The sequence below is a fragment of the Haemorhous mexicanus genome, chromosome Z, assembly GCF_027477595.1.
Source record: "Haemorhous mexicanus isolate bHaeMex1 chromosome Z, bHaeMex1.pri, whole genome shotgun sequence".
Classification (NCBI taxonomy): domain Eukaryota; kingdom Metazoa; phylum Chordata; class Aves; order Passeriformes; family Fringillidae; genus Haemorhous; species Haemorhous mexicanus.
Genome location: NC_082381.1, coordinates 1,363,037 through 1,384,990, shown reverse-complemented (window position 1 = coordinate 1,384,990; position 21,954 = coordinate 1,363,037). Strand labels below are relative to the sequence as shown.

General features: G+C 37.2%; 1 protein-coding gene across 3 annotated transcripts; it reads right to left on the bottom strand.

The window, feature by feature from the left end:
* Window positions 1–134: 134 nt before the first annotated feature.
* CARNMT1 (carnosine N-methyltransferase 1) lies at window positions 135–20,870 on the bottom strand. Of its 3 annotated transcripts, none has more exons than XR_009490285.1 (8): window positions 20,494–20,869; window positions 17,791–17,986; window positions 16,677–16,840; window positions 9,383–9,523; window positions 5,320–5,498; window positions 4,208–4,317; window positions 3,206–3,309; window positions 135–2,947 (listed from the first exon to the last, which is right to left on the bottom strand). XR_009490285.1 is itself a non-coding variant. In XM_059873578.1 (8 exons), exons 1-8 carry the CDS (start codon window positions 20,823–20,825, stop codon window positions 2,846–2,848), a joined length of 1,356 nt encoding a protein of 451 aa, XP_059729561.1. In that variant the 5' UTR covers window positions 20,826–20,870; the 3' UTR covers window positions 135–2,845. The 3 variants fall into 3 exon arrangements, 2 of the variants coding, with proteins under 2 accessions (XP_059729561.1, XP_059729562.1); XM_059873578.1 differs by having other exon boundaries at window positions 3,206–3,337; window positions 20,494–20,870; XM_059873579.1 differs by having other exon boundaries at window positions 4,204–4,317.
* Window positions 20,871–21,954: the final 1,084 nt, after the last annotated feature.

Sequence of the window (21,954 nt, the reverse complement as noted above, 5' to 3'; positions counted from 1 at the left end):
TGCCTGACGGGAGGAACGGGCGGGAAGAGCCCTCCCGGCCGGCCCCTCACCCGGCCGCGAAGGGAGGAGCGGGGAGCGCCCTCCCGGCCAGCCCCTCACCCCGCCGTGAAGGATGGAACCAAACAAGCGAGACATCAAGCCTTACAGCAAGCTTTAATATCCAAAAAACCCAGTTCTTTACACACACTTAAAACTATGAGAACTGCACACTGAGACATGAAACTTCCCATTCTTACCATCTTTGCAACGAATTTTAGAATATAACACATTAAAAAAAAATACAGGCCGTTTTACATTTATGAAATTCCATATAAAGAAGTTTTACACAGAAGATTATGCAGCATTTTATTTTACACTTGTTACCATTTATAGTTTAATAGTGACCTAAAATAAACAGTCTTAGCTGACAAACACCTTGAGCATTTCCCCCTGCATATAAAACTAAAGAAAACAATGATCACATTCTATAATAGACAATTATCCCTGTGCATTACAGTACAAGTGGCAAATTCTAAGAACTCATAAATGGGACTGAAGAGAAAACACTACTAACAGCTCATTCACAAGATTATTTTGCTTCAAACTCTTAATGTGACTGTTGCAATTTAAAAGCCGAATGCTCTGTAAAAATCTCCAGCATTTTCTAGATCAGAAATAAAAGCATATCACTGTATTATACCATATGTAAAAATATTTTCAGAGAACATACAAAAATGGCACCTGTGACAACATGGAGTGGTACAGAAAAAAACCACCAGAACACAGGATATTGACATTTAACCATAAAGAGTTCCACTGCTTTTTTTTTTTTGAAAAACAGAACAGCACATTTCAAGTTACAGAGTATATGGGGCAATAAATGGGTAGTATTACAAATAGATATGCTACTCAGCATAATTGACATTCAGCTAACCTCTGGCTTATTTCAAGAAGCTAGAAAATCAAGTACATTACTAAACATATTCTACCTAAGAGAAGAAAAGTGTAATGTAAGCAAAGAACTACAAATTATCTCAAAAATTAAATGGTACGATGTGGAAATTAAAGCATGTGGTTTTTTACTTTTAGCCACACAAGGACTTTTATTTTCAAATTATTTGTTGAATAGCAGTGTTTAATCTTTAAACACATCTCCCTTGGAACAGAGAAAACCTTTGAGTTCATGCACTTTTAGAAATAACAGAGTTTAAAGAATAGTAGTTTAAGCCAAAATTAAAAGCTTCTGTAGAGCAGAAGGCTCTGTTCTCAATCAGGATTCTGAGCAGAAAGGAACATAATACTGAAACATATAGGAGCATGCACTCTCTTATGCAGTGTTGAAAATATTTTTTTAAAAGTTTGTTTTCCCTCCTTGCAGATTTTCAGTTTAGGAATAAAGGCACAAATTTCTGGCCTTGATTAGAGAAATTAAAAAGCCAGTAACCGATCTATTAAAGAGATGTGATTAGGACATCACCATGAAAGACAGGACAAAAAATAATCAGAAACAAACAACATACTGACCAGTGTCCTTTTAGCCAAAGAAGAAAACAAAAATTCAGCCCTCACCATAATGGTTTAATATTTTAAACATATTTTTGAACATGCATCCAAATGGCACTTAAGGTAATCAATATATTATCCAAACAGAATGACTAACATGACACCTCATCTCAGACTGTTAATTAAGTTTTTCTCATTTCTTAAGTAACTTCAAAGTGACATGAGATTGTATGTGACATGACAGCCTTTTGTATAGTATCATGACTTGTAGATTAAATATTCTCCTAAGCCACATCTGTCAGGGGAAAAAAAACATATTAGTAGGAGAAACCAAGACGTCACAAGGGTAAAGTGAAGTTACAAGGAAATTGTCTACCATTTGGCCTGCATACCCTGGCTCAGGTGGAAGTTATTAGGTTACAGCACATATTTCCATGTGCTGTAACTTCACTGGAAAGTTACAGCACTTCACTGCTCTGACAGGTATTTCTATGTTGTACTACCTACATGTGGCATGGATAACTCAGCTATGTTTATCAACTTTAGAAGTTCTGGCTTAAACAGTAGAAGATGACTCAAAATCAGTGTTATTTCAAGAAGGCAAAGCATCTAACACATTTCAGTTCCAACATTAAGATCAACCAAGACCAGTGTTTTCCTGAACTGAGGTTAACATACTGCTTCTCTGTGATAGTCTGCTTTTTCTTCACTCAGCATTCTGCTTTCACATAGCATTTCTAATTTCCTATCGGTTCTGGGTTTTGATTAAACCCTTAACAGTGGTACAGCCAAAGATCAGAATTTGTATAATATCCTACTTCAGTTGCACAGGAAATGCTCTAACAGTTCTGTTGACTACTTTATCTGTTCAATAATAATTTTACCACTTCCCAAACATTTCAGACTTCATAATTTAAGTATACATTTACAAATACTTCTCTAAAAGTGATACAGCTAGTACAGTAAGCACCTCCATGCATTCCTAATATCATCAAGTAGGAAAAAAAAGCACTATAAATCTATGAAAAATGAGGCAACATCAGCAGAGAATTAGCCTAGTTATGGCAAACATTAAATTTTGTTCTCAAGAAAACACTTCTGCTTTTATATTTAATGCATTCCAAAGCACAAAGACAGTGCATGTGAACATTTAAGCTTTCACAAGTGTATTATGAATATCCATGGCATAGTACATGTCTGAATAGCAACAGAGATATTAAGAAAATAGACACTATCTATATCCTCTTAGGAACAAGAAGGCACCACTGATTTGAGGTTGTGTCCATACATCACCAGATGATTTTATTCCCATTTCTAGCTTTCAAGCTAACATTATTTTCTCATTAACCTATTCAAATCACTACTACTCTGGTTTTCTCACCACAAACAACACACATTCATAGTAGTATTTCATCATGGAGAGTTCATTCACAGTGTAAGTTGACAGTACAGATTCTTTCTCCACCTGAAAACAAAGCAGCAGTTTTTAAGACAGCTTCTGCACAGGAACTATACAAGAAAATGCTATATTGTTATTTGATTATGAGGTTCATCTATGCACTTCTTAAAAAATGAGAAAAGCAGATAATTCGTAAGATACATAATACTCCTACAAGTCATTAATACATGCCATTATACTGAATGAAATTCACGGTGGTTTAATCAAAGCAGTTTGTCTAATTCATAACAATACTGCTTATTGCAAACTACACTATCTTCTTACCTCTATATGGAATCCATATTGCAGGATAACATTTTTTATATCCTCATAGCTTAATTCTATGGAAAGTTCATTTCCCAAGTTTTCAAAATGGTAAAGGAGAGGACCTGAAGTACAAAGATACAACAGAAATGGCTACCAAAAAGACAAAATATGTGTTAAAAGTCAAAAGTACACACTGATAGTGCAACAAACACTTACATCCAGATTCACATACTCAAAAATATGGAAGGTTCCCTGCCCAGGGAGGGTTGGAACTCAATCATATTTAAGATCCCTACCAAGCCAAACCATTCTATGATTCGATAAATACTGATAAAATAACATATTGGTGTTCTTGAATATCATTCTTATAATGAATATCAATGAATACTAATTACTTTAGCTCTTATTCAACAATTTGCAACATTTCCTACCATATTTTGTTTTCTGTATCTTAAAGGAAGCATCACTGCTGTCTCTATAGCTCAAAATATTTAAGTCTGCCTAGGAGCTCTGCTAGCACTGACTGGCTGGGACTGAGAGAGCGACCAATTGACCAGTGACTGACCAGTTTTTACAATGCATAATGTTTAATGCCTGTGTCTTGTCTAACATTCTTTCACCATGGAAGACTCCAATCAAATCGCATTCCCAAAACTTCTGCTTCAAGGCAGAGTACCAATTACATTGGAAAAAAAAAAAAACCCAAAAAGCAAGGATGTATTTTAAAGTTGCTCTTTCTTAGAAAAATAGCAAAGATAACCACAGAATACGACATTTGTCAAAAAACAAATGTTTGATGCACAAATGCAAAACCTGCCACTGGCATATTTAAAAATCACAGTGCTGACTTGACAGTAACTAGCAAACATCTGAACATATTTTAATAACTTCTGAGATAATTTCCAAACCCTGTATTTTTCTAGCTGTACAGTTTGCTGCATAGACACAATTATTTGCAAGCACTTTTCAAGTTTACAATCAAAAGTAAGCCAAAAAGAGCAGCTGGTCACACTTGCCTACATTTATCCATATTCCTCCAGGCTTTAGTATTTTCCATATAGTATCAATATAATCAATAACATTATGTGCTGTGTCTATGAAAAAGCAAGTTGCCACGCAGTCCCACGTATCTGCATGAAAAGAGCAAAGTATAGAGAGATTAGTTTCAATGCTTTTAATCCTGTACAAATTTGTCATTTAACCCTGGTATTTGTTGATACCCTCAGAATCACCTTCAACTAACAGCAGCTGAAGGCTCTTCATTTTGTTTGCAAGTAAATATTTTGGTTTACATTAAAAACTGTTAACTTTGGGTTCATTTAGATGGTATTCATGTGTGTATATGTACATATACACACATTACAATATTACATATACTTACTACTTGTTTACTTAACAAAACTGTTTATACATTATATAAAATTATATATATCATATTCTGCAAAATGTAAATTTTGTAATACATTATATACAAATGAAGCCCCAAGTGTGCTATTACTCACCTGTCCTATAAATTTCATTATGACAACTGTTAAAAAACAACTGCAAAAATCCCCAATCATTTTAGCCCTCCCTAGTTAGTATTTAGAACAATACAAGTCTGCACACTAAAGTGTACTTTCAGTAGTCATTTAGCTTTAAAACACTTCACTCAGTATTTTAATATCTCCCCAGCTGTTTTTAACTAGTCAATTCAACAAGCAGGAATTTTTGAAGTCTACCTTTTAAAGCATGAGTCTCCCTGTTTTTCTCTAAACAGGTATTCTTGAAATAGCAAAAGTTTTAAGTTCTGTAAATAAAAAATATTAGAAGTCTTAATTTATGCCAGTCTTGGATGTTCAACTGTTAAAGATAGAATCTTCAGAAAATTAAGCAGCTGTGGGGAAGGTTCCTGCAAGATCTGTTAGAGGAGGTGTCCACATTTGCTATAACTAGGAAGAAAAGCTCTTTTGAAGTAAGAAATAGACCTATTGATACAGCTGGAGAAATATTCTGAGAATGAGAATTTTGCTACAGCTAGTTCTTTACACTCAATACTGGTACATACACTTCCATTCTCTTTATAATCTGTCCCAAATACTTTGGAAGTCTGTAAAGTTACATGGATAGCCTAGAAGTTTTCATTTACTCACTGCACTCAGAATAAATTTCCTGAAAATCCCCTGCTGTCATAGAGAAGTTTGAACCAGAAGGAAGACTGTGAGGATCAACATCTGGGAAATAAATTGGTCGTATCTGATCAGCAGATCTTCTGTTATTGCTAAACTGATGAATCCAGGGATAAAGCTTACATGAATTAATTTGAGAGCATCTGCAAAATATGAAAACCAGCAAAATTTGTTTCAACTAATTGCTTATCTAGAATCTAGAAATATAAGAGTCAAAGTTCTTTTAACAGCTCCATATTTGCCAGAAAATTTAATCTAGTTCACAACACTTTGGACTGCCCATGATAACGAAGTGATCAAAAAACTAATTTTAATCTGACAAAATCACTACTAGAAAGTAATTGCCTTTTCCAGTTTTAGAATTTTCTTTTATGACTTCTTGTAATTTTCTCCAACTTATTTCTCTGCCGAGAAGAAAACACATGTGCTTATTTTGTAAGATTAATGAAGTTTGCAATTTGCTATATTCCATAAAGCTGACACTTGCTGGATCATCTCTCTTCCTATTAAAAAAAAACAAAAAAACAAAAAACCAAAACCAAAAAACCAAAACCAACCAACCAACAAACAAACAAAAAGTAACAATAGTTCCATGATTTTTTTTGGAAATGTTTGTTATCATTCTAGACTTTTTTGAACCATAATCATAGGAAATTCTGAAGCACAGCTAAACAAAAGCATTTTTCAGATGCTAACTGAAAAGATGCTTTAAGAATTAAAAATATAAATAAGTACCATTTTGCATTAGCATAATAATGGCCACTTTAAGTTTGTTGTCGTTTTAAGTTTGTGACACCTGGATCTTTGCAATCATGCTAAGTAAAGATGTCTCTTTAAAACAGAGTTTCTGCATTGACATGACTAACTGAATCAACTCATAATTTAAAAAGTTATAAAACACAGCATTTAAGTATAAGAAGAAGCTTTTCCCACCATCCTGTAAACTTAGTTTGTAACTAAAAAATGAAAAAACATTTTCTTTCAAGGACAACAGAGGACATATCCGTCCCACAAAATACGTATTATCAAGCATTTCATAAACTGCAAGCAATCTACTGGGCTATAGAAAGTGCACTCTTTCTGGCTGGTGATTAGAATACATTTGTGATAAAGTGTTGGAAATATTTTTTTTACCTTCTCCATATCATATCCCTATTTAATTTTATCATTAAAAAACTAAAACCTGAGTAGCAGTATACAGTGTTCAATGACTTTCTTAATGTATAAATAAATACCAGACATATGCAGTTGGTTAAAAAAAGCAAATCCAAAACAAAACAAAAAAGCCCCCAACCACTACAACAGCAATTAAAAGAAAATATTAGAAAGGAGTTCATTGTTCACATAGACTTTGAAACATTTCCAATTTAATAGAAAATAGCAACCTCTTTCATATACAAGCTTGAAAACTTCCATTTCCAGTTTCAACAATTTTTACTTCAAAACCAAGTACTCCAGTCCTTGGCAATTCCATTCTTACAAAAGGTGTGTAATACACATTCTTTTATAAACATCGAACATATTTAAGTGTGACACACTTCATTATTTTCCATAGGGGTGGGGTGTTCACTGTTCAACATTCAGCTTAAAAGACTGTTTTTGAAAAAATGGGTAGGTCAAATCTCACTACTCACAACTGGTATACACATAAAAATGTAACTTAACTGTTTTCATCCTAAGGCATTACAAACACAACTAATAGTCTCTTCCAAGTGTCAAGATTTATCTAAAATTATATTCTTTCCAAAAAGTAAAGAAGAAAAACACACCATGTAAGAACATTAGGTACACAAGGAAAAGCAAAATGTCCCATACAACGACTGAAGCAGCCTTGGAGCCACTGCAGGTTAACTAGTCTAGAGTCATTTTATTCTCAAATTAGAGTTTCCTCAACAGAGTAACATACTCCAAATAATTTCAGATATTTACAGTGACCACTGTTACACCGTGACACACACTCTACATACCTAACCATGCAGCTTTATCTACTGTAAAAAAAGTTCACGATTTCAGAGATATGAAAGGTTTTTCTAAAATGTGTGAAAATCAGCAAATATCACTTTGCACATAGAAACATTAAGCCAGTGTACCACATCTAGGAGCCTACTGTAGTAATGCTTGACATTCAAAACAGTACTCTGTCTTCCTAAATATAAACCACTGTCAGAGAATGAAGGTAAAGCTGTAAAACTGTAAGCACAGATGAGCAAATCATGCTTTTATCAACTAAAAATAAGTATAAATTAAATCAAGACTACAGTTAAAAACTTCACTGGCAAATTCTTTTTTTCTGACCACTCTTCTTTAGGTATTATCTTCAGCTTACATGGATCACTGCCGCTTCTTCCAGTTTCAGAAAAGCAAATGTGCATTTCAGAAGGCTAACCGTGAACAGCTGCTTCAGACTAAATTGAAAGAATCTTCAAGTCCCTAAAACCTTTATAACAGAAGGTTACATCAAGCCCACAGTTACATCTGGCAGAAAGTGATGCTTGGACTTCAACTAAATTGACTGCTACTCAGTCATGCTAGCAGCATTCTCTTCCATGCTAATAATATAACTGATAATTTGTCAGCAAAGATAAAGACTACAGCAGTTGCACAACACTCAATTTTCCTGTCCAAATCTCATACTGTTAGCAAGTGTAATGCATATACACCTCGTTGCTAAATATCCTACATGAACACTACATTCCTACATCGGAAACACTACATGAGCATTAGATGCTAAAATTACAACTGTTAGTGAAGCACGGATAGTTTCACATATAAGCAAAGACTGCTTATGCAAGGAAGCATGTCATCAGAGGTAGGGATGAAGTTAACTAACCTCAGCTGACCAGTGCTCCAAAAGATGGGAAATTTATGCTTTTATGCTGCTTTGAAATTCCAAAGCATGAGAGGAATATGGTTTTCTTTTAGTAGCTAAAAGGCATCAGTCAGACCAATTGTAATATACAATTTCACCACCAAATAAGTCACTTGAGAATAATGCAAGAAAAAAAGAACAAATGAACCTCCAGAAAACATCTCTTATCATCACACAGAGCACTACTGCTATACGCAGATACTCAGCAGGCACCATGCAGTGTTCTCCCCTGGTTTTTGAACAGTAAACTGTGAGATGCGAGAGCATCACAGTGCACCATGGATAATCAGTCTACAAAACAGCCTCCAAAACGATATGATAATACAGAAAAAAAGCCAATAATTTAAGTATTTTCAGCAAAGGTGTATAATATGATGGATGAACTATCAAATTCTGTCTGTCGTTGTGAACTTGGATTAACTGCCCCCTCCCCCCCTCAAAACACCCTCCAGACCTCTTTCAATACTTGCCCACCTGTAGCTTTCCCACTCTGGTTGTTAAGAGAACAGTTGCATGTGCTGCCTTTTTTCTTCCCTAAGTCATTTAGAAAACAGTAATTCCAATCCAAGTGGCAGAATACCAAATACAGAAATGTCATTTTAAGTAAAACCTGTAACATGAAATTTACTACATTTAAATTTATTATCTGAGCATAATTGTGGAACTATTAACTCCTAGCCTCTTGCTCAGCATGCTTCAATTATTGTTTTTCTTGTCAAAACAGTGCCTAAAACTTTAGTATGGAAGGTGATATTTTTTTAAACAGCTATCCTCTGTTAATAATCACCACCACTAAATAACATGCATGTATTTACTAGCCCATATTCAGTAATAGTAAGACAGGTGTCCATTTTACAGAAACAGATGTGAAATAAATCATAAAACCTAATCAGAATTTTGCAGAAAATCTGTTGTATAATTTAGATTTTAAATCTCACAAAGCTATGCTTCCTGTAATTTTAACAATTTAGATACAATACTTCCTTCCCCATTTATCCCTAAGACTTTTTTTCTTTCAAGCATTCTAAAAATTGAGTATGTGTGCCTTGTAGTACAACTTAAAGATCTATTCTTTTGAGACATATATATTCAGATTTCTCTCATTTATAATTTTGCCTCTCTAGGTTTTATTCAGCAAGTAAAACATAAGCTATATACCTGTTGAGTACAAAGTTAGAAGAAAAGAGCATAAAGAGGCTCCATTCATTTCCTTGGCAAGCATAACCGAGCATAGCTATTTCCCACGCCAATCTACCTAGCCCAGCACCAGGTACCAGGATATTAACTTTGGAGAAATCCCTGCAACAGAACAAAAATATTAGTTAAGTCTTTGTCTGATACCCTTTAACACAACTTAAGAGGTCCAGCCAAACATTTTTCCCACCATATACTTAGATACTGTATTATGCTTCCTGTATGACTTCACTTTTAAATGAAACTGAGCCTGCTCTGATCAGACTGGTTAATTGTACAGTCAAAATAATTCACACAAATTACTCAAAAGAACATATACAACCCTAAATCAGAATACAGAGCATAAATGCTATACATAATTTGTTTTCCTTAAAAGTTATACAGTTACCTAGCCAAAAATTTCTCAAGTGAATTGAAGAATATTATCATATAGCACAATATATTTTTGTCTAAGCCCCACTGATAATCAGGAAGCATTCTAGACATAATTTTTGTAACCTTGCAAGAAAAAAAAATTCCAAAATCCCAAGTATTTTGACATAAGAAATGAAAACATAAAATCTCCATAATCTGATGAACAATTCAGAATGTAAAAACCGTAAAGTAGTGACTGTTCCAGATATGGTGGGTTCTTCATATGCTGCTCATTGGTTACCCCAAATACTCTAAGAATACTCTAAGTGACATATTTCCTAAATCAAAGTACATTGCAGCTCTCTAACCATTCACCCATAACTAGGCATCAATTTGAAGACAAACAGAAAACATTCAGCAGTGTGTTCACTGAAATACTTAAAATCTCTCCCAAGCGCAGCAACTAACAAACAGAACTAAGAATCTCAAAAAGGAGAATCGCTCCTCTTTGAGGCAGAGAAGGAAATACACACATATTTTAACTGTCACACTTCCACCACAATGCAATCAAACCTTCAGTCATAAAACAGAAACAACTTGCATGCAAAACTGAAGATACCTAATCTAAAAGGAAATAGTTTTTCAGTTTCCAATCAAAAACATGACATCAAGAGTTCACAATTTCATACACCGAGGTATGAATATTCATACACCTCCCAACACTGTTTTGCATGCCACCTTCAGAGACAAAAAAATACATCCCCCAATGTATATGCAATTACATGAGGGAGGCCGGAACCAGCAGTTCCAAAGGATAAAAGGCACCAAAACACAAAGCCTTTGACTACTTAAAAATTCAGAATGCCAAAAAGGGTTCAAAAGAGTAAGGATGCTGCACAAGCATGAAGATGATTAAAGGAGTTACATAAATCCTAGAAGTTGTATATTTCTGAACGCTATTACCCAAAACCAAAAGTATTATTCTTTTCTAAAGGCCACACCATCTAACAAAAGCAGTTTTAACAGTGCCTTCTGAGTTTTGATTTCATCACCTAGTTAGTGAAGTCTCTTAGTGAAATGGGAAATCATCCCATTCATTTCCATTCCATTATACATCCAGGCTCTTTTTCTGACTTACCAAGAAGCTGGAAATCAAGACTTTGTTATTACTTAAGAGCACTCCTGTGAAGCAAGGGTCCTCATTACCCCTCTTCTACAGGGGAAACCAGAAGCTAGCACAAAGTCCTACTGAAAAAAAAATACTTCAGGAGAAAACTACATGCTCAATATGAAATTTTTGAAAATAGGGAACAATGAGAAGGAATAAAAAAATGTGCTTTCTGGTAGGAGCCAGAAAAGCTTCTATCTTACAGCTTTTCTTATTCATAATAGTACACCATTATTTCAAATGGATTTTCTAACCTAATCTATTTCTCCATTTCCTTACAATTTCACTTTATTTATGAAACACTTATGACTAGCTCCACACAGATTTTAGCACCCCCATGTAATATCACACTTCTGTGATAAATGGGATGATAAGCCATAAACCACTTTCAAGATTTCAACACATTGATTACAAGTCTTTTCTTAAAGCAACCTGGTAGCTAATTGATATGCAGATATATTCACATTTTAAATATCTGCACTTTTATGCATCCTGAAACAAGAAAAAAATCTTAATCAGTCAAGTGAGTTGATTTTAAATTGCCTGTACTTGTCTTTATCTTTTCATTCACAATATTAAGTTTTTGTACTTTGAAACAAATTTTCCCAATTCTCTCTTAGAAAATAGTTTTCTGATATCTTTTTCTAGTGCAGACTTAACTGCGCTTTCATTTGCACCTTTATTAAGGGATTAAAGTCCTGAAATTTGTTAGCAATTTAACTTCTATCACGACTCTTCATATCAGTTGCTGGAGAATACTCCTGGCCACCAACTTCATTACAGCAACAAAGCACAACTAATAAAACACAATATAATCAAATCTCAGTCCACTAACATTGAAACTAACTTTCCAAGAGCATATTTTTTAATTTATAGACTGAGAAATTATGTATGTGGCAAACTTACTGCTGACAGTGTCCCCTTAATTAGAAAAAAACTGTCTAACACTTTTTTCAAGACTTGAACTGTTTGTGACAAACTGTTAATGAATTATGCTGAATTCTGAATCCTTATAATAGATAAAAAACTTTAATTGCACAGAAAGTGGTTTTTTAATGGCTATAGTCCTTTTAAAAGGCTAGAAGAGGCTATTCTCTGGTCGTTTTGCAATTACAGCAGTTACAAAGTTAACAAAAAAAAAAACCAAAACCAAACCAAACAAACAAACAAAAAACCAACTGTGTTAACATCATAACCCAAAGTGATCCAGAAGGAAAACTACCCTCCAACCAGCCAGCATGGACAGGATTTCTATGACACACATCTAGCAGTGGTTAGCAACATAAATGAGTGTCCAACAAGTACCCACTGAATACCTGTGGGCCAAGAGAGAAGCAGCATCAGCCTATTACTCTGACAGGTGTGGGGAAAAGGTGCTGGCCAAGCAGCAAAGAGGGCTGCACAGTACTGTTTAGCTCAACTACTGAAACTGCAGAAGCCTCTTTAAAAAAACAACAGAGAAATATCAGAAACAAATTTTTCAGGCCCTTTTCACACTGCAAGTTTTAGTGTGACACATTTTAGCTCTTAGAAGACTATTGATATTTATGAAGATTTTACTTTTTAAAAGGGGAAAATTAAACATAAAAATGGAGGCCTATTTCATGTCTATTGTGTTGTAAAAAAAAGTAATGCTGCTGAAGGGGTAAATATGTTCAGCAAAATAAAAATAAGAGTGTCTGATCAAACACAATCCTCATTTTCATAAACTAAAAAGAGCAGTTCAGTTTATAAAATGAGGTAATAAATATGCATCTCACGCTGAGATGGGATTCTTATCAGCAGAAATACCAGCATAGGAACATTCAGTGGGACACCTTTCCTAGTGTTTACGTGTTCTGTAAATTTAGATAATAAACAGATCCAATTCGCAGTATTCCATATTTTGTTATTTTACTTCAACCATATTGTTGGTGATTTTTTCTTTAAAGACCAATGCTAAACAGCACAATCATTTGAAGAGCAATTCTCTGAACTTAGCAGCTGAGTTTTATATACTTTCATTTAAAGACCTGCAAAGCACTGAGTGATGAAGTAACACTGACAATCTATTTGCTCTTAAATCCAATGTGTAAAGCAAAGTTTAGGCTAAGTACAAAGACCTGCAAGGACAACTGTATTTAATATAAAGTCAAATAAAATTCAAATAAAGCAGAAATTTCAACTCCATTATAAATGTGACTGAGCACACTCAAGAAGTATAGTCAAAGCTCAGGCTCAGGACTAATAAGCTGTTTTTCATAGTAAAAGGAAACTAAGTTCTGACCATTTCTTTTCAGCTGCTCTATCAGCATCTTGGAAAATACTTTGGTAGCTGGACAGCATGATACAGATGAATTTCAAGCTACAGTTCATTCCAGAGGCCTAGTTTATGAGAAAACTGGAAAAAATATCTAAGTATATTGGTTTTGGCCATGGAACAAAAATTACCAAAAATTAATTATTTCATAGATTTATTTTGGACAAGAAGCTGATGATCTTTACATTGTTTCACCTAAGCAGGAAGAGCAACCAGAAGTGAAAGGAAACCAAGATGATAGAAAAAAAGGGGAAGCAAAAAAAAACTTTATGAGTATGCTTATTTAGATTTTCAATTTAATACTTCCCTATAAAAATGCTGCAAAAAATACACAGATAAAGAAATAAAAATGTATCTATGTTTTACTATTTTCTACTACAGCAAGTATGTTCATTCTAATCCAAGAAACTTAGATAGTACAGAGCTCCTGCAACCTGAAACACAAATTCCAACATGAAGAATGCAAGAAATCTATCAGTTGTTCAGGAAGACCTGATCTCATGGGATTTACTTAAAACTACTTTGTTGACTCTGCTAACAGATTCTGTGTTAAGGCGCTAAGCAGAAAGAGGCAGGAACAGCTTTTGCCATTTAATTTACCTTTAGATGACAGCCTAATCAGAAGACTAGACTTAAACACATGATAAGTAGCACCTACTAAATAACTATTATGATTTACAGCTGCTTTCAACCATTGCTTGCACTACTTCTACCTCCCAAAGAGCAAGCATATACAACACTTCACTGCTTTTCCGGCTATTTACACACCAACTGAATCCATATGTGTCAATTTTGCAAACTACAATGCCATAAGGTGTGCAAGCACAGAGTGAAACATACCTAAGTAGTTTCAAAAATTTAAACTCCATTTTCACATGATTCCAATGCATGGAATTAATAACATCAACAAATTATGTTAACTAGAAACTGAATGTACCATTCCATTAAGTATTACAAATTTGATGAGTACTGCAATTCCTTTTACAAAGTAAAAGGTGACCGGCACTTATAGTTTAAAATTATTTATCATTTTCAACAAAAAATACATTTAGAAAAAAGTATTTTTTTTCACCCAGTGCAGTGTTTCTCTTGCACTTTCATTCCTTCAGGAGACTTTAGTGCTCTATGCTACAACAGGAAACTCTAAAGCAATACAAAGCTGCATTCTGAGGTTCATTTACAGGCTGCTTTCTTTCATACATTAGAATCCGTGGTCAGTCCTCTCCCACTATAAACAGCAGACAGAACAACTCACAGTGTTCAGTTCAGGCCTCGTCAATCCCTTTTAAACTGAAAAAACTTGTCCACTCCAAGATCACTGAATCATAGAATATGCCAAGCTAGAACAGATCTGTCAGGGTAAGAGAGTCCAGCTCCTGGCCCTATGCAGGATACTCCAAATGTCACACCATGTGCCTAAAAATGTTGTCCAAACTCTTCCAGAATTCAGATAAGCTTGGTGCTGTGACCACCTCCCTGAAGACCCTGTTCCAGTGCTCAAGCACCCTCTGGATAAAGAATTTTTTCCTGATATCTAACCTAAACCTCCCCTGACTCAGCTTCATGCCATTTCCTCAGGTGCTGTCACTGGAGAGTGAAGAGTTTGTATAAAATTTGTATAAAAAACCCGGACTTACCAGCTAGCAAACCCTGCCAGGGAACTTATTTCTTGTAAAAGGGTGAAATGGGACTGCCAGTTAAGCTTCATAGTACATGACTCTGCTTCTAACCTCAAAAAGGAAAATACACCTAACCAGGAGAGCCTTCTGTCACCAGGAAAAATAAGTGAGCTGACACAGTAGCTAACAATATGTGAACAGAGAAAGGGTTTTACCAAAGTGTTACAACAGCTCCACAATGATAACTTAAGAATTACACATTTTAGAAATTAAAAAAATGCTCTTTGATGAACTCAAACTTGCAGTAGAGATGTTTGATCCATACAGTGATGTATTGAGATTTCAGCAGAGACAAAACTCAAATGGTGCTTCAGAGCTACCACAATAGGGAGCCATGCTCTGCCACTTTAGTTTTGTGCAACAACCACGAGAATTCCGTGTAAAGAAGCACTAAGCTGTCAACTTCAGATTCACCCCATGTGTTACCAATGTTGCTTCCTAATACCAACTAAAGGTTTTGAAATAGAGTTCATTGATGACAAATTTAAAAGTCAAGATTTTCCAGGCTCAGTCATCAATCTCTTAAGATTTGACATAAGCTACCTCTGCCACAAACAAAATCCATTAACAGGTAGCAGACAAGAGAAAAAGCTGAATTGCTACCTTGGAGATTTGAATGACCTCTTGCAAACTAACCATTAGTTTTCCTATATATCTACACATCAGAAGTACACCTGCAGTATTTAATTCATTTTTTTATCTTATGAAGGGCACTATTAGCACTTGAAAATTGCAGAAAGTTCACTTGCAGATAAACATTTTAAAAGGTGTAGGTATCTTTAGGCAAGTCAGTTCAAGGCAAAATAGAAACCATCTATGCTCCATGTCCTCCCACCACAAACCATCTTTACTAATCAAACTAAACAATGGCTAGTGGAAGTGACTTTTCAAATTCACACAAGAGCACTATTAATTATTACTGAGAGAGAAAACACACCACAATAATAACCTGTTATATCAAACTTATATAGCGGCCTGTTACACTTATGAATAAAAATTCTCAAATTTTCCCACTGTAAAAGACTACTAAGTTTAAACTAAAATGCACTTTAAGATGACTGGGTTGATAAATGGACAGAACCAATAAACAAGGAATTCTTACAGCACTATAACCTTTTGAGGCTTTACTAATATGCTTCTACCTAAATGACCTAAAACTTCTGCATCAATGACTATTTTGGCACTGTTAACAAGCCAATATTTACAAAATGACTCTCACATGTGCAACTAAGCTTTGAGAATTGTCTTAGAACAGCTATCTGAAACTAAGGTTAGAATTTACTATTTTCTGAGTAAATTCTTGCATTTAAGTGCACCTGCACTAGAGTTTAAGTGTTCCTACTCCTTTCCATAATGAAGAGCAAAAGCCTTACTTCCTGCTGTCAGAGTCCTTCCTTCCATTTGCAGCAGACACACTTAGAGAATCTGCTAACCTGCAAACATTCCCTCACTAAGCACAACTGAGTTAACTTTTCTGAAGTCTCTTACTTGAAAGATTTCCATATATTTTTACACCCAGCTGTAGAACAACAATAAAAAATTATTACTAGTTTACCTGGTATTATTTTGTGAAGCTTATACTCTTTTCCAACACCTTGTATTAGAAATAAAAACTGTCTTGATTGAAAAATAAATTCCACTGAGATCATAAAAAATTCTCTACTTTTGAAACAAAGCTTTTCATTACTCCATAAATTCTGTTTTAGATTTGTGCAACAGTGTAAGTCCACATAAATATAAGCTTTAAGACACTATTACCATCTTTCTTTTGGAAAGTTCTTTATAATTTCACTAATAATTGGCTGGTAGCAAGAATCCCTCTCCGACTTTCCCTCTTCACTCCAGTCTCTCACAAATTGCTTCAATGTGGACTTTAATTTATCCATGTCAAATGTTGAAGCTGGTGTAATCTTCCCACTTCCCTGAATAAAGTGGAGAGAAGAAAAAAAGTTAGTGGAAAATATACCAAGTATCTTGAGTCCTGCAGGGGGGAAAGCAAATTATGAAGAGAAAGAAGGCCATGCTGCAAGAACTGCTGTATCAGCTGACAAAGCACTGCCCTGTCACTGCTGGGACCTGGGCTTAAATCCACCTTAATATCCTAAACAAACTGAGCTTGCTGGCGTCTCTTTGGCACTCAAAAGTCCAGTTTCCATATCAAACAAACAATACAGAGCAAAGCACAATTGGTAGTCCCTATTCAGGAAAGAATCAGGGCTTAGCCAGTGCAGAGGCTGTACTGCTTACCCTGAAAAAAGGATCCCTTTAGATACTGGTAAGGGAAAACTGAGAAGCTTACGTTAGGGCTGCCCATTACTCTATCTTGCCTTTATCAAAGGAGGACTTCAGTTTCAATCTCTGTCAGGCCTTTAAGTCTTGGTGTAATTTTTTTTTGATAGAAAGTAGGTCAAGTCAAGTAGTAAAAAAGTGTTTACAAATAGCAACATTAAAAATACTTACAATCTAGAATTGCAACCAATTTATAATGATGTAACATATAAGAACCTATATGAAGACAGACAATATCACTTATATTCTATACAGTTAACAGAAAAAAAATAACTTTAAAATATAACCAGGGTAAAGCTAGAATTCTGGAGTAAAAACAATGATTTGCCAGATTCACAGTTAGTTGTCATAAGTGTAACTAACAGAACTAACAACAAACAGCTTCATTAAGCATCAGCTCTGCAAAATGTGAAAGACAAAGATGAGAAAATGTGAGCAAACAAGAAACAATAAAACAAGGAAGGCAAAAGAAAAGAAAGTTGGAGGTTTGAGGTATTAATAACAAATGTAGAAAATCCCAAAGCATATAAGCAATCCCAAAGCAATTAATTTTGGAGCAAGAAAAAAGTCCATTTTAACATACATCTTCTCCATATTCCTTATTTTCAAACATATGAACACAGTCATTCACAATGGTTTGTAGTATTTCTTGATTATGATCAATGCACTTCCGAATCTTGTCAAGGTGAGGGAGAAATTGAGGAAGAAGACTCTGTTGGTTAGCTGGGAGAGACTTAAACTGCCTCTCTGTTCTGTTCACTCGTTCATGCATATTCGTTCTAAAAAGCAAAAGTTTTAGATATTTAGAAGCAATATACATACATGTAAAGAGGGTCACTCTAAGCTACTCCAATTACAATTATTCATACTTTTTTTATGCACAGAAAGTGAAAGTTTTCTAGAAGTTTTTCAGTCTTTTAAGCTCTAGTTCTACCATACCACTCTATTTAACATATTCCAGTTTCAGAGGACTATCCTTTCCACCTTACTCTTTCATCCTCAGCCACCCATTTCCAGAGCAGGTGATCACCACCTTAACACATGGATCTATAAAATTTAACAACCAACCATCTTCCAAGTTTGTTTCACAAATACAATTTAAACTGAATTAATTTGAATGCAGTAGTAAGCTTTGGTTACAGAAATAACAAGATGTGGAGTGGGAACTGGGATCCTCAAAATCATTGCTTTCAGGAGAACTGTAAAAGCCTCAGCTGGACCATATCAGAGTTCTGGCAGCCACACTAAGATACTAGGCTATCCACTTTTAACAGCATATTCCTCATAAGTACTGTGAACATGATCATGTTACTGATGCAAGCTAAAAATAATTTTCCACTTCCTCAGGACAAAAGTTTGATAAAAATGGTTACTCTTCTGAGACTTTGCTAGATTTGATTTCTGTCTAAACTGACAGAAGTATAGGAGCAAAGCACAGTCATGATGACTCTAGAGAGATAATTCATTAGGAAGAGATACTGACCCTTCTGACCACCAAGTGATTTTAGGTGGTCAAGTTATACTGAAGTTTCCGAAATCTTATGTCAGCATACAGCAGCACAAAACTGAAAAAACTAGCCATGAGAGATAGCTGCAATTGCTGGTGTTTTAGTTACAACCTTATTCTGGAAATTTGACCAGGTAATATCTCATTCACGTGTTACTGAGAAGGGCTTGTTCACTGCAATAGCTACACTGCTTTAAAATTACAGCCAAGGACAAGAAACAAAAAAACAAAAAATAAAACAAAAAAAAAAAACCAAGAGAAAAAAATAAACTGATGCTCTACATAAAGCACATCAGCTGAAAAACATCTTCCTGAAATTTTATCAGCAAAAAACTTTTGAACCTTATTCTCCCCTTTTATGCTAAATTATGACCATCTAGCAGAACAAGTAACTGAAATAAGAAAAACTACAAATAATGAAGTTATTTTATGTCTGGAAGACAAGAACAAGATCTGGACTCATCTGAAAGTGTTACTATCTAATTCAAACAGATGTTTCCAAGTTACCTGGAAATACCTGTATGAGAAAACAAAAATTTCATCCATAAAGTACCAAGACATGTAATTTCACCTAAATTTAGAATTATTTGATTATTGATTATTTATTTGATTATCAAATTACAGAGGTAATTTCATTGAATTTCTATACTAGAAATCTGAACCACATCCTTTTCTTATGTTTTTACTGAAAGAAGCATTCAAAAGCAAACCAAAGCCACAGTTCAGCAGAAGGCTGAGAAAGATATTCCCAGCTTCTAAGGTCTTAGGGTGCAACTATACCACTACTATAAATAAATTACAGGTCGGAATTGCCTTAGTAGCAATCGGTATTAGATACTTTTAACAAAATAGGTCTTTAATATGTCCAAACTGAATTAAAGAATTTACTTTGGAAGAGACATCAAAGCGTCATTCAGATTCACCTCCTGCTCAAACACTTGTCCTGGAAGACAAATGAAACTTACATGGACAAATCTCAAAGAGAAGAAATTATCCAAGTATCACCCACTCCTAACAAGAACCTCAGTACTGTGTACATATTATGCCTGTAATACATTGACAAAAGAGGGTCCAGCACACAGTAATGAGCCGCATGATGGAGCTTCCTCAGCTGAAGTACAAACCTGCTTCCCAAACCTAGAAACAGGAAACGGTTTACCAAAACACTTTTCCAGCCAGGCTCCATACCTTGCAATGCAAGTAATCGTCCACTAAAACGGATTCAGTCCTAAAACCAGGTGGCCCTACTACGTACGGCTGGCTCATTTCTATGGAGTCAGCAAATTCTGACTCAACAGATGTTATTAAAAACGGCATCCATAATCCCTAACAATAGGTCTTATCTCTTCTGCAAAGTAAAATATCTTTCAAGAATTCCAACCCATAATCGAAACATCATTCTGCATTTCTTTGCCAGCACAAGATACTATTGTTTTGTAGGCTGTACAGCGTCTCAGAGCATTTTAACTCCTAAGAGGCCTCAAGACACTCTTTGCAGGTTTGATGCTTTCTTTTGTGCTTTCTAACTGACAGATATCAAGGCGACTCCGCGCGTATCTCGAAAGGAAGCGGCGCAGAAGCCCTTTGCCGACTCGAGCCCCGCCCCGCGCCGCCGGCAGAGCGCTGCGCTCGAAGCGCAGACCGGGAGGCGGCCGCACAAGGCGCACCAAGAGCGCCCCGCTCCGGGGGCCGCGGGGCAGCTGCGAACCCTGCGGCGGCCGTTCCGCGAGCGGAGGGACCCCCGCCGGGCCCCACGCCCAGAGGGCAGGCCTCAATTACCCGTAATATCGGAAAGCGTTGATGATCCTCCGAAAGTGTTCCCGCTCCAGACGTTCCTCCTCCTCCATTGCCCTGGCCGATGCCGTCGTCGGCGCCCTCGGCTCCAGAGGCGGCCGCCTCCGCCGTTCGTCGCTCAGCGATGCCGCCCGCTCCGCCTCGGCCTCCGCGCCCATGCCACTCGCGCTCTCTCCCGGCCACGGCAACTGCTCCCGCTCCTCCTCGCGGCCTCGCCGCAGCCCCCTGCGCATCACCTTGGCGGGCGGCTCCCTCTCGCTCTGGGGACGCGGCCTCGGCAGCGGCGCTTTCCGGGACACGGCGCACGTGGCCGACATCCCCCGCGCCCTCCAGCGCCCGCGGGCACGGCCGGCGCGCACGCGCACTGCCGCCTTTCCGGCGCGCGCCGTCGGCCCCGCGCAGGAGGGTATCGCGAGAGGCGGGCGCGGCATGCGCATGCGCATCCAGCAAGCGGGGGCCGGCGCTCCCGGTCCGGCATCCCCGAGACCGGGAGCCGCTCCCGCGGCAGCGTCACGAGAATCAGGAGCCACTCCCTGGCAGAGCGCTGCGCGCTCCCGAGCCGGTTGGCATCACAGGGGACACTGTCTGTGGCGTGGTCCCGGCCCCGCTGTGTGAAGCGGCAAGGCGCGGTCGGGCGATGGCACAATAGCGCTGACGCACCTCGGACGTACCGGGGAGAATGCACAGTTGCCGCTGTGCCTCGGGCTCCTCGGCGCTACCCGAGCACAGAAAAACCGGCTCAGCACTTAAACGCCGCCTCTCTGCCCGGCTGCCGCTCCAGGCTGGGGTCAGCATACATCCGGCCCCGCTGGCAGGCCGGGGCAGCGGGCCACTCCGCTGACAAGAGGCACTACTTCCCACTCTGCACCGGGCTGAAGACGGATGGTGTTTCCTGGGAGGATGGGCAAGGACTCACTGTGGGGAGGGAAAGGCAAAGTGTCTAACCATACGTGAGTCACTAAATACTAGATTTCCCCACACAACAACAGACTTTGGCCTGGACGGTGGGCACATCCTCCTCCACCTGACAAAACTTGTTTGACCAGGTGCAGACACGATGTCATACAGCAAGTCACACCACAGGCATTTGCACCGTGCTTTAAGAAGAGCTGGCTGATAGAAGACTGCCTCATTTGTAAGGGCCCATCCCCTCAGTCTTAAAACCTAAAGAGCACTATCATACCTTATGTCTAAAGATGAGGCAGTCATTTAATAATCCAAGCAAAGCAGCAGGAATAGGAAAGGTTTTGGCACACTAACTTCCTCTCTGTGGAAGCAGGAGCATCATTTTCCTAAAATAAACACTTTCACTTAACTCTCACACTGCTCCTGCTCTCTTGTAACTACAGTAACTGACCAGGCAGTGGATGGACACTGGACACTGTGTTCAGTGGCAATGCCAGAGAGAAACCAAAGACATACCCAGTTCGATGGACAAAAGAGTCA